Source organism: Bacillus rossius, chromosome 14 (assembly GCF_032445375.1).
Source record: "Bacillus rossius redtenbacheri isolate Brsri chromosome 14, Brsri_v3, whole genome shotgun sequence".
Classification (NCBI taxonomy): domain Eukaryota; kingdom Metazoa; phylum Arthropoda; class Insecta; order Phasmatodea; family Bacillidae; genus Bacillus; species Bacillus rossius.
Genome location: NC_086341.1, coordinates 1,519,120 through 1,532,481, shown reverse-complemented (window position 1 = coordinate 1,532,481; position 13,362 = coordinate 1,519,120). Strand labels below are relative to the sequence as shown.

At 37.4% G+C, this 13,362-nt stretch overlaps 1 protein-coding gene across 2 annotated transcripts in view; it reads right to left on the bottom strand.

Moving 5' to 3' along the window:
• Positions 1 to 8,166, bottom strand: part of LOC134538959 (alpha-tocopherol transfer protein-like) — a 29,010-nt gene extending 20,844 nt beyond the window's left edge. Inside the window, exon 1 of one of the 2 annotated variants that reach the window (XM_063380588.1) lies at positions 8,065 to 8,166. In XM_063380588.1, the coding sequence (XP_063236658.1) occupies positions 8,065 to 8,088 (24 nt within the window). In that variant the 5' untranslated portion in view covers positions 8,089 to 8,166. Of the gene's footprint in view, positions 1 to 7,594 lie in introns of both variants that reach the window. The other variant, XM_063380590.1, reaches the window with a different exon arrangement.
• Positions 8,167 to 13,362: the final 5,196 nt, after the last annotated feature.

Sequence of the window (13,362 nt, the reverse complement as noted above, 5' to 3'; positions counted from 1 at the left end):
TAGGTACTGTAATTATTAACAATATTATTCATGTATTTCTTGGAGAATATTTGAGGATTTTCAGGATATTTTAGCTTCAATATACATGTGGCTGCTCTTTGATGCCTGTTGTTCCAGCAGTCCTGGCTTGTGTAAGGTTATTCATTTTAACTTCATAATTATTTATTTTCTTCAGGTAGCAAGGTTCATATTAGCACAGCTTACAGGATCGCTAGAAACATTTTTGTATGGTTTGGTAACAATTTGCTTCATTCAATTTCAAAACATTTTAACTTCATATACGCTACAGCTGGATTATTCAGGTAAGTGGAATAAATAAATTTTTTTAGTAGTTACAATTTTGGGACATTGTTGGCATCACGATACCATAATGATTGGCGTTGTTTACATCAGTACCGCCCACATTCTTAAGGGACAAGCATGAGGAATGGCGGTTTTAGTTGAGGAACATTCCCAAGATTGTTTTGCTCAAAATATGTCTATGAACTTAACGTCCTGGTACCATATTTTATACTATGGCCCTACCTAGTTTAGACATTAACATTATAGCATATTACCGATGGTATATTCTAAATTAAAGTACATACATTTAAGCCCTACCTATACTATTATAGAACACAATACCAAGATATATAACTTTACTTACCTCAATCATATTAAATTTATCATGAAATATATATGGTGCAAAACAAACAAAATTTTTATTCCAGCATTTGTATCCTAAGAACGCACATTTCATAATTAAGCTTCCCTTGGAAAATGAGACTTGTTACATTATTTAGTAAATTAATTGATTCACCATTCCAAAGAAAACAAATATTTCACCTCACATCGCAAATGAAACACACACACACACCATACCTCTCATCTAAGAGTAAATAAAATGCACTCAGTAATTTTCTAATTCAGCGGCTACTTCTACAATCACAACACATTAATTTTCTACACCTTACCATTAAATTAAGTGAATATAAAGAAACAAACTTTTATTCTCTTGTGACCACTACACTATTATCACACATCTAATGAATTTTTTTGCATACTACTGAATAGGCTACCTATTATATACTTGCAAACACTTATTATCAAGATATTCCATTCCACTTAATTTTAGTTATAATTATTTTTGTATTTTCACTCCTACTTGTACCACACCACTATTTACACTCAAAAATTCACACTATCATGAGTTTTTTTTTTCCACAACAATATTCAATATTTTACTAGTGCAAATATTACATTTCATACACTATATTTCTTTTTGTTTTTTCATTCAAGATTGTTAACACTGGCATATTTCAGTGATGTCATATTTATCAAATTTTTTCGGCAAAAAATCTTGCTCTGCGTACCGGTATCAAGAGGTCTACTTGACCTGCATTTTCCAACTATGTACTGTGTTTGTTAGATTTCTTCTAATAAGAAAACAATATATATATCTGTATTCCTGTATTCATTCGTGCAATGACCATTTGTAGCTAAAACAATGCAAGGAAGAAAGAGGGGGGAGGAGAGGGGGGCGCGCGCACCTCCATGGGGGGAAGAAGAACGGAGCAGGTTTGAGATGAAAACTAAGGTAAAAGACGCATTAAATGAACATTCATTACTGTTTTCAGAATTTTTAAAAATAGGTTTTTCAAAAGCCATTAATATCTACATACCTTAGAAACATAATTCTCGTAACTATTTTGTTACTACTTGTAATAATAAATAAATAGGTTTTGAGAATTAATTTGTGTGGGTGCTTTTATTTTTGCAATTATATTACTGTTATTAAAACACCAAATACTATTTTGTGATGCTTAATTTGTTATTGTGTGCATAACTGAATGTTTTGCAAAATTTATTTGAGACATGTTGAAAGATGTGAATGAAAAAAGAAAAGAGTACATTTAAGTAAGATGTTTAGGATGTCAAGGAATATTTATAGTTACAGTGTGAAATTTCGTGTTGATTATTCTTGTCATTCACTTTGTCTCCAGAATGCCATTAGTAAGATTTTTTAACTACTTCTTCAGTACTTGTAAACTGCTTCTGTTTGTTGACACTCCCTGGGACACCCAATGAAAATGAATTATTTTATCAATCCTGATTGTAATCTGTGCTTTTACGTAGAATGTTATTTCAATGCTATTTGAGTGATACATAGTAATCAAGAAAGATTTAATAAAATGATTTTCTGAAGGAAAAAAAGAGTATGTTTTATATAACATTATATTCCAACAACAAACAGTTGATCTCCTTGTATGTAGTATCATGAAATAAGAAGATACATATAGGAATATATTCATAAGCCACATAGCTGCTGACTCAGTATGTGGGAAGATCTCACACCTAATATTTCAATTTGTACAACTTGGTAATTTTATAGCATCTATAAATATCTTTGATTATATTACTTGTAGTCATAAAATATGAAAAATGATTACTCTGTAATGTAATAGAAAGCAAATAATGATAGTGGAATTTTCATGGATTATAAGCATGGAGATATTTGTTTTTTGATATTATATCAATTATGTCATATCACATTAATATAGGTTTTTTTTTACACACACACACAAAATTACAAATATCACATGAATAATTTATGTTTTGTCACTAAATCAAATCAACACAAACACTATTTACATAGACAGATGATAACCACTTCTTCAGCATAATCTTGTATGTGTGTGTGTGGTGTGTGTGTGTGTGTGTGTGTGTGTATATATATATATATATATATATATATATATATATATATATATATATATATAATCAGCCTGGAAATAATTTATGCAAAATAAGGCTATAAAACAAAAAAAAACTATGTAGAAATGTACTAGAAGCTGCAACATGGTAATGACTGCCATAGGTAATCTACATCTGTTTTTGCTCTGTTAGGCAGGTGACGGAAAAGCAACCTAGACTTAATATAGCACGTAACGCACATGCATGTTTTCAGTACATAGGTACCTATGCAGTGTAATAAATTAAATTTATAAATTGTATTTAGCAATATCTTAAAACATATTCATGTCTATTTTCACATACACTGCCACACAGGGTTTCAAATCAGAACCCCACGAAAAGCGGGCTAAGTGATCATGAACTGATAACGTAATGTGTGATAGCTGATAGGTAGATAAAACAGTTAGTAAAATAAGACCAACCTCTAAGTCGTATTACATCGAATACTCCGAATATACCCATTCTTAAGCTTTCGCCACCCTTGAATTAGTGAGTCTCACTTTGTCAGGCATCAGGGGTGCCCATTCATTTACCGAGCACAGCGGCGTATGCAAGAGGGGAACCAGAGACACTTTTAGAACTGCTGTCAGCAACTCAACTCGCTGGCTTTACTGAAACAATTACTCCATCAGGACGGAAAAAAAGCATGTTACTAGACGTCCTGTGAACCATAACTGGAATGACTTTTGATGTATGTACTACTAAAAAAAAATATTCATAGTAAGTTTATAACTACCATTTTTAAACAAGAAATATTTTTTACAGCTATGATCTATTTTCTATCCCAAAAACTCATAAACAGGACCAGAGAAACATTTTTTTTGCATAAATAAACTGATTATTGATTAGTCAATCCCAGCAAGCCTTTTTAAGATTGGAAATAACTTTTATTTTACTTAACTCAAGTTTCAGGTCAGACCGATACTGAAGTCTGGCATCGAGCCACTCAAAACTCAAACTTACGAGACTTGACAACGGATACGGAAACGTAACGGCGGAAACAACTTTGCGTCACGGCGGTCACGTCTACAAATTGAAAGTTAAAAAATCCTAAAACTACATTCTTGAGGTTGGAGGAAACTTATCTCTCAAGTCACTGAATCTTTGCTGCTTCCCGAGGGCCCTCTTCCACACCCTCGACTACGTCAACCCGCCCAGCACGTCGACAGCCACTACCAGAGGAGGACAGAAATGCGGTGCAGCAGGCAACAGCCCTCACGAGGACGACAGTCCGTGCTGTCGCCCGCTCCCCTCACCCTCAGCACGGCTCGACCTGACGCTTCCCGCCAGCCGCGGTCATGTGACGGCCGAGCGACGCGACACGACACTCTCTCGTGCAGCTGCTGCCCCGACACAACATCCAGCCCAAACTACAAGCTATTTGAAAACACTACACCAATCTTAAGAACAAATCAAAAACGTAAACTAAAACCAAAATGCAGATAATCCGCAGTGGCGATACGTTGTGAACAGTAGGTATTGTAACTAATCATTTTACAACACACACTTTCTGTCTCAAAGCCTTGTGTAAAATAACCTTAGAAACATTGTGTGTTAGGCTTAACCCTTAACCGGAGACGTGAAAATACTTGACATATCTGGTGACGTGGTGCCCCTCAGACCCCAAAATAGTTTGTAGAAATTAACTGATTAGAAATTATTTTTGTTCCATGTAAAATTATTTAATTCATTTTTTATTCTTATTAATTAAATTAAAAAATAAATTAGTCAATAATTATTTACCAATTATAAAATACAATTTTTTTCCATTGGTGCATGCTCAAAAAAATCTAAAAATGCCTATTTGTAATAATTGTTTTTTTTTTTTAAATAAGCAGATGGTAGCCTGAAAGTTTTATTTGCTATTCAATATAGATAAAGTGACAAAACAAAATCTAGAAAACTTCTACGAATAATAAGACTTTTTCATAAAATCTACAACAGATAAATTTTCCCATAAAAAGAAATTACTTCCCCCCACCCCCCCAAATATTTTCCTTGCATAACCAATGCTTAAACCACAACAAAATATATAATCTAGCTAACTAGAAAGCACATGCATACATATATATTTTGAAAATGGCATTTTTACATAAAATATATTAGTCGAACATTGTTTGAAAAAATTAAATTTGTACGAAGTCACTCTGTAGTACAGTATTTGCACATGTTTGCTCTGCAATCATCACACATTGCTTTTCCACACACACTTTGATCACTTAAGTCACTAAAAATATCTTTCAACCACTTAGAAATAGCTTCGTCATAATCTGGATCGCCAACACCTACACATGTTCGTTTAGAAGCCATTTTATCACTTCTGAGATAGGAACATAACTGGTGACGTGGTGCCACTACGACCCCAAGTTATTATTGCGATCTGATATCTAGCGCCAGACAGCGTAAAAAAATCTGACACTGCAGGAGGAGACTATGTGATATCCAAGCGAAAGGTAGATGGTACCACAAGCAAGTGCCTTGAACTTCACATAGATGGCAGCAAGTTAAAGTTTTGCTGGGGTCACAGAGACCCCACGTCTCCGGATAAGGGTTAAAGCTAATTATTGAGTTTATTACTTAATTATATTGAATTACTTCGTTAGTTCTGGAGTAACTGAATCTGAATACATATTAATAGTTTAAAAACTATTCCTGTTACAAACAATATTTTTTTTTATATATTTAACTACAAATATCTTAGGCTTTAGACAAGTAAATAAAAATGAAGTGATTCCTTAAAATCTGCTGAAATTATATTTTTTTGGAAACTATACTTTAGAAGGATATATAGTAGTATAGTGTATATGTTTTGTACATATGTATAGATAGTATTTTAGAGTTGTAGTAAACAAAATATATAGTGATGAGACCTGTGTGTAAGACTGCAAGACACCACTTACAACTATTATTGTGTTACTTATAAGCATACACAAACAAATATTAAAACTAGTGTTGTAAAATAATTTTATTCAATTATAGAAAAGTAACAAAATGACAAATGGTAGCGGCTGCTGTTTGTGAATCAACAATATACGGTATGTTTAGTAAGTTCTAATTCATGTAGTGTCAGTTTATGATATAACTTAATTTATTTAAATCTCTAACACATTGACACTTTTAGCATAGGAAATGTACAATTAACTAACATAACCCATATTATCATAAGAATCATGAGACTCAAACCAAACAAAAATATCACTTAATCAGTACACGCATAAACAGGTCAGTTACATTATAAATATTTTAAAACTAAACAGCCATTAAAATTAATTCACGTTATTTTTAATGTCAGCTTAGTTTGAAAGTATTAATAATGTAACTGACCTAACATAATCGACTATTTGGTAAATATTTACAATCGCGGTAGATGCCAAAAAAAATGCTAAAAATCCGAAAATACTTTTATTCTGTGCTCTTTCACTTCCTCTTTTCAAATCAACCGGCGGAGATAAGAAATTCCAAATACTTTAGGAGATATCGAATTTTTTAATTTAGCAATACAACGCCCGTTTAACCCTTCGAACGTCGCCATTTTTTATTTTGACGCGTGTTAGTGAATGCGTAATAAATAAAATGGTCGATTAGGTCAGGTCAGTTACATTATAAATACTTTCAAACTAAGCGAACATTAAAAATAATGTGAATTTAATTTAATGGTTCTTTAGTTTTAAATTATATATAATGTAACTGACCTGACCTAACAAAACCCGGAAAATGATGAACATCAACAACTCACGTAATTTTTTTTTTACTTATTACTTGCGCAACAATATCCAAAAAAAAAAAATAATACTTTAAAATTAGAAACGTTAAAAACTCACCTAAGTTGGAGGCGGGTACATTTCCTTTGTCACTATAAGGAAATGATGTAGTCGTTCACGGCAGAAGTTGACCGATTAATTAAACATAGTGAACAATAAATGAATAAATAATCACGTATTGGTTCATTTCAATACTGACCAATCACGGAATAAATAATCACATATTGGTTCATTTTAATACTGGCCAATCACGGAACAGTCACGTGACAAAATTGTCCAATAAGAAACATGATACTCGTAAACAAGAAACCTTATTATCTATGACAAGAAACAATGGTCATCGCCGCATACTACGCAGGTATTGTGATGAAAATTAAAAAATTCGATATCTCCTAAAGTATTTGGAATTTCTTACCTCCGCCGGTTGATTTGAAAAGAGGAAGTGAAAGAGCACAGAATAAAAGTATTTTCAGATTTTTAGCATTTTTTTTGGCATCTACCGCGACTCTACATATAATGAAATTAAAAAATTCAATATCTCCTAAAGTATTTGGAATTTCTTACCTCCGCCGGTTGTTTTGAAAAGAGGAAGTGAAAGGGCACAGAATAAAAGTATTTTCAGATTTTTAGCATTTTTTTTGGCATCTACCGCGATTGTAAATATTTACCGACTATTTTATTAATTACGCATTCACGAACACACGGCAAAATAACAAAAATTGCGACATTCCAATGGTTGCACAGGTCTTGTATTGCAAAATTAAAAAATTCTATATCTCCTAAAGTATTTGGAATTTATTATCTCCGCCGGTTGTTTTGAAAAGAGGAAGTGAAAGAGCATATAATAAAAGTATTTTCGGATTTTTAGCATTTTTTTCCACATATACCGTTACTCTACATATTTACCCACAAATGTGCACAATATTGAAGTTAAATAATAAAATAATGTTCATTGTGTGAGTAGGCCCTACTGTGAAAAAAAAAATGGAAACAATGTTCATATAAATATTTTAATAATTAATTAGCAATATTTAAGCAATTCTAAAATGCCTATTTGATTAAGTCCCAAAATTACTGATAAATAAAATAGCAAGGCTCACCAATCTCTTCTAGAAATCTTTACATCATATAGAACCATTAACATAGCCGCATGTCTGCGAAACAAATCTTGATTTAGTTACAGAATTTACACACCAATATTACTATTGATTGATGCACTTCAATATTCTATGTTGGTATGCTAATCAGACCAGGAATTTATCTAAAATCAAAATAATTTCTCCAAAACTGAAGCCAGACTTGAAAACTAAGGTCTTCCAACATGGCTTACAAAACCTTTTTTTTTCTACTAAACCCTTATATTTATAGTCTTTGTACTAAACAGAATTCTGTCATAACTCGAAATATCAAATCTGCAATCCAAACATTAAAACAATACTCATAATTAACATCCATCTCTCTACAACATGTTTATCTGTTTCTGTTATAATATTAAAATTAAAGTTTTCACTATGTATCAATACTATGCATTATCATATAAATACATGGAAAATTAAATAAGATTTAATACCAAATACTGAATATCCAAAACCATATCTGGAAAAAAGATATCACTGAGTTACGAACAAATTTGGCAAGAAGAACCTTTTTAAATTCAACATATTACCAACTACAAATACAAATATAGTACAAAGAGAAATTATCTAGAATTACTAATGAAATAAAATGATCAGTAACTGGATTGACTGATAAATAAACAATATAAAAACTTTATAAGTAAGTTCTGTATGCGCAATGCGTAAAATACCGATAACCGGCAATAATTTTAAGTGAAATATAAAACAAGTCTTTCTTTTATAACACAATTTAAATTTTTTGCCATTATAGGTACTTATCATAGAAAGACCTTATTGGTGGTTGAAATGAAACCAATAGCATATCGTATGTTGTTCGAATATAAATCCTGTGAAATAATTGTGACCAGGAGACTATTTATTCCCTTGTTACAAAAGTTACTGCTTGTTTCTCAATTAAAAAAAAAAATTCAATAATAGACAAGAGCGAAACCTCAAAACACAAGTATAAAAACATTCATTCATTATGAATGTAGCATAATTTTTTCTATTAGAAAGGAAATTATTTCTGCAAGTTACAAAAGTTACTGATAGTTCCTCACCAAACAAAACAAAACTTTACAATACAGTAAAGACAGTGGTATAATAACACAAACCTCATAGGGTACAGTGGTTCCTGGCAACGTGGCTGAGACAGCAATTAAATGAAATTGGTTAGATTGCAAGACTGTGTGGATTAATTGCAGGACAATCACTCATATATGGTACTACCACAGCATCCAGCCCATTATGTTGTGGTGCCGGAGCATGGCCCTGCATGCTGGTTTAACAAGAGAGTCCTAGTTATGACTGCGGATACTATGCGGTGATGCCGTCCCCGCTGCCTGTCCTGAAATTGAGTTAATTAAAATGATATAAAGGGAATTTGGTCTCAAGGGCGGGGTTCCTGGCCTCGTGGCTGCAGGCAGGGACGCGTAGACAAAGGGCCCCCCGGGCTGTTATGGCCTCCCAGGACGCCGTATTAGTGAAATACACACGTAACTTTGAGTGTTTTATTCCGGTAGCACACGTTACAGAACGTCACACAAGGCACTGGCACGTGACTGGCCGTATCGTCGTCAACCTTCGCTCCGCCTACACTGCCCTCGAATGGCGGCGATGATTACGTCTCACAGTGTTTCGAGGACTACTACAACGAGGGGTGCAGGCTAGCCTGAGCTACGGTGATGACGGCTCGTGGCGCGGCAAGTCTGGTGCATGGCACGTGATAGTTCGTGATACACTTACTACGTGAATCTGCTACTTTCTGTGCGGGTTTACAATTAATACGGATTTATACATGGACGTGATGATGACGACACACACTAATTTAGACACGGCAATTGACACTAAATAATTATGAGTATGTCCCGGACTCGAGGGGGGTTCGATACCCGGACTTCTAATGATCATGTGATGCGAGACTGGTTCTCACAGTGGCGTGAGCCACGTTTAAACTGGGAACGGGCACGACGGGACCCAACGTGGACGCTCGTTCATGTCCGTTGCACGTCCCAGGGGTTGAAGCGTTCGTAAGTTCAGTTACGCATTCGGCGCAATGCCGCCCTGCGTGGGCAAAGTTCTAATTCTCAGTGGGGAGGTTTTCTAGCATGAGGCGCAGGCGCCTTGGCGGGCTGCCTTAAAACACGAGGTTACGTATTACGTTGAAAAACCTGTGGTCGGGTTGTACACTTTATCTAAGGACCGCACGACATGTCGTATGGCCGGTTAGGGCCGACCGGGGAGCTGTAGAAAGAAGATTCGGAGATAATTACCTATTGATGCTAAACGTGGAAACTGGCGCGAAAACTGGAGGCTCCCCGTGCGCGGGGATGCCGGCCCTGGCGAGTGCTGGATGGCGACTGACGACTCTCGCTGGCAACCGGGCCAGGGAGGGGAGGAAAACACGCGGGAAAACGTCTGAGCGCGGGAAGGCGATGCCGGCCAGTTTTGAGAACGGAAATATTTGACAGTACCATTTATTAATAAGAGACAATTTTTATACATATTAAAAGTTTTAGTTTCTGTTTGTTAAATGAATAGATACCTGATGCGCATTGCCACACCCGGCCGGGCGTTTTGAGCGTTTAGATGGCAGTGACTGACGTCACGCCGTTCGAGGCACTGCACTAAGGCACACGCGCGGGCGTGTTCGTTGCACTAGCACTGACTCAGGTGTTGAGGACACATAGCGGCCTGTGCTCTCAGAGGGAGCACCGACGGCAGCACCAGCAGGTTCGACTGTATTATAGTGGAAAGGAAGTCCGCGAGGGGCAAAGCATTGTTATTGATGTGGCATATGTTAACGCAAGATTAGTACACGACATGGAACAATAAACCCTACAAAAGACACGGTTGTTACAAAGACACTGATGTAGTTCATGTGCGTGACAACTGAGTGATCAGCACTGCGCGTGCATTAAAGATTCAGTTTGCTAAGTGGAACACTGACACACCGGTGGTGCAGTACAATGCAAGACTAATGTCTGCTCTTGAACACAGGCCAAGACACTCGCGGGCACGTTATTCACGTACGTAGACGCGTCCTACAGCAAAGTCCCGTGAGAATTAATGATCATGTAACAAAGTTCAATTAAGCATATACACTTATAGTCCGTAGACGGCCTGGTGCAGGCGACGAAGGAAAATGTTCATGAGTGTAACATACTCTCGAGGATGGGTCACACACACATGTCCTTTAAAATACTAAAGAAATAAGTGAAAACTCGCAAATGCGCACTGGCGAATAGTGTAATTAATCTGAGCATTGAATTTGGTGGTAACTACACCATGGTTGTTGTTAACTACAAGGCAGATGCAAATGGATTTGAAAGTACTCACACCATTGTGACTAAGACAGATGAACAAAGTAGTGAGGACCCCGTGGTGAGAATGCTCCGGCCTCAGAACTGGTTTGACAACAACTGGCGCGTCTCCAGCGACTTTGCGCCACTGAAGGCTGTGATTCCCGCGTGAAGCACGCAGAACGCAGGAACGATGGATGAGGCCTAATCGCACATTGGATAATTTTAGGTTTCTTAAAAACTACAAAACATGATTACATTTTTTTAATAATTACCTACTGATTAACAAGAATAAATTAAAGTGTGATAACTATTTCTGGCGGAGGAACACTGCACATCACATGATAGCTGTGCGGGCGGATAAATCGGCCACTGGGCTGTTTCACTCTATGCACTCCACTACACTCGGCTGCCCCCAGGGGCGCGTTCGTCGCACACACACCGCACTCCCGGGAACACTGTTTCGACAGTGGGCAACAGCAGTCTAAGCGACTAGGTGAGCACCAACAGATTTCGTCATTACATATCTGGAAAATTTAATGCTTTTAAATAGTTATTCTTTTTATATAGATTAATGTTTTTAAAAGTATTTTGTGAATATTTAAATAGTAATATTATAGAGTATGTGCTCTTATAAAAATATGAAATAAAATTATGAAAATTGTATTTATGAGTTCCGCTCATTCTATTTGATGACTGATAAACATAACTGGGATATTTCAGGTAGTTTACCAATAGTACACTGTTTTGAATTGTTTATAAAGTGTTAGCTACATTTCAAATGCTGTAAATTGAATTTTATGTGTGTCTTTCAGAGCATAGTAAAATATTTTGTACACTAATGATGCACGATAAAATTTGTCACCACACTGTTCCTTGCATTGACGTCGTCCGACCGACGACCATCCCTAAGCCCGACCTGCAACCGCCAGTATACTCTCCCGCTAACGGAACGCACCCCTGGCCGTGGCCCACCCGAGTCGAGCGAGCCACCGAGCCGAACGGCCAAACCAGACATTATTATTATAAAGCACACTAAATCCGAGTGGACTAGAGACGAACCACACCCATTCCCCCTCAAACAATTAATTACGAATTTTGCGACCTTAAAGTCTCTTCCAGACGCAGTCATTTAGTTTTTAACGTAATGAGGTCAAGCTTGGCGCGGCAGGGGCCGACGCGCCACCGGACGCCATGCCAGTTCCGCAGTTCTACTCGACTCGCGGACCGGGACGGACCTACGTCCCACGGAGAGACCACAACCATTGTCTTCATCGCAAGTAACGTCCGGTAAATATAGTCATTTAGCATAAACCAAACCTTTTTCTATTCACCTCTCCGTGCGTGCCCGGTCCGTTTTTTACGGTTCAGGACCTAATCCGACCGCGTAAACGTAAAGACGCCCCGCACCACACCTGGTGCGCAGGGTCGTTCTTCAGCATACGGCACGGGCCGTCTACCGCAAACCACAGAACTTTCTTAAGGCCATGCGCCTTCGCGCTGACCACAAACCCGCAAGGGAAACTTCGCCAAGTTTAGTGGCGGTGCGTGTACCACCCCAGTGGGCACGGCACCCGCGTAGAAACAATCGCTTACGGGACTGACCGACTCCAGTCACCCACAAAGTCTGTGTGCCACGTCAATTGTGCGCGCCTAATTTTCATTAAGGGTACTTTGTTAACGTAATTTTGCGCCACGTCATTTGTGCGCGCCTAATTTTCATTAAGTGTACTTTGTTAACGTAACTTTGCACCACGTCATTTGTGCGCGCCTAATTTTCATTAAGTGTACTTTGTTAACGTAACTTTGCGCCACGTCACTTGTGCGCGCCTAATTTTCATTAAGTGTACTTTGTTAACGTAACTTTGCGCCACGTCATTTGTGCGCGCCTAATTTTCATTAAGTGTACTTTGTTAATGTAACTTTGCGCCACGTCATCTGTGCGCGCCTCTCTTGCATCAAGTGTACTTGGCCTGCATACTGTTACCCGAGAAACCAGTGCCACGAAACATTGAACATGTACCGGCCTGCACCCAGCAACGGTCAAGTAGCTCTCAGGGGCATGTCTGTGCTCAGTAATTGTATGGTGTGACGTCAATCCCTTGAATAAAGGCACGTCGCTACTACGGCAATCCCACGCATTCTTCTTTAACGTAAATTCCCAAGCAATACCGCCGACGGTTCTAGCGGACCACACTGGGGCAACGAACCACGAACCCCCATTGGTTAGACACCGAGCTAGCCTGGCGCCCTCCCGGAACATAAAACATTAACCAGACCAGCCACCCCGCTAGAACTCGCGCCCGGACTCGAACACGAGACCGCAGCCGACGGCAGCATTTTAAACTTTCATTTTTACATAATACATTTTGGGACAGTATCCCACAGACAAACTTTAGTTGCAGGTTCATCACAAAATTTTTGGCTGAGAACATAAAAACGATTATAGGT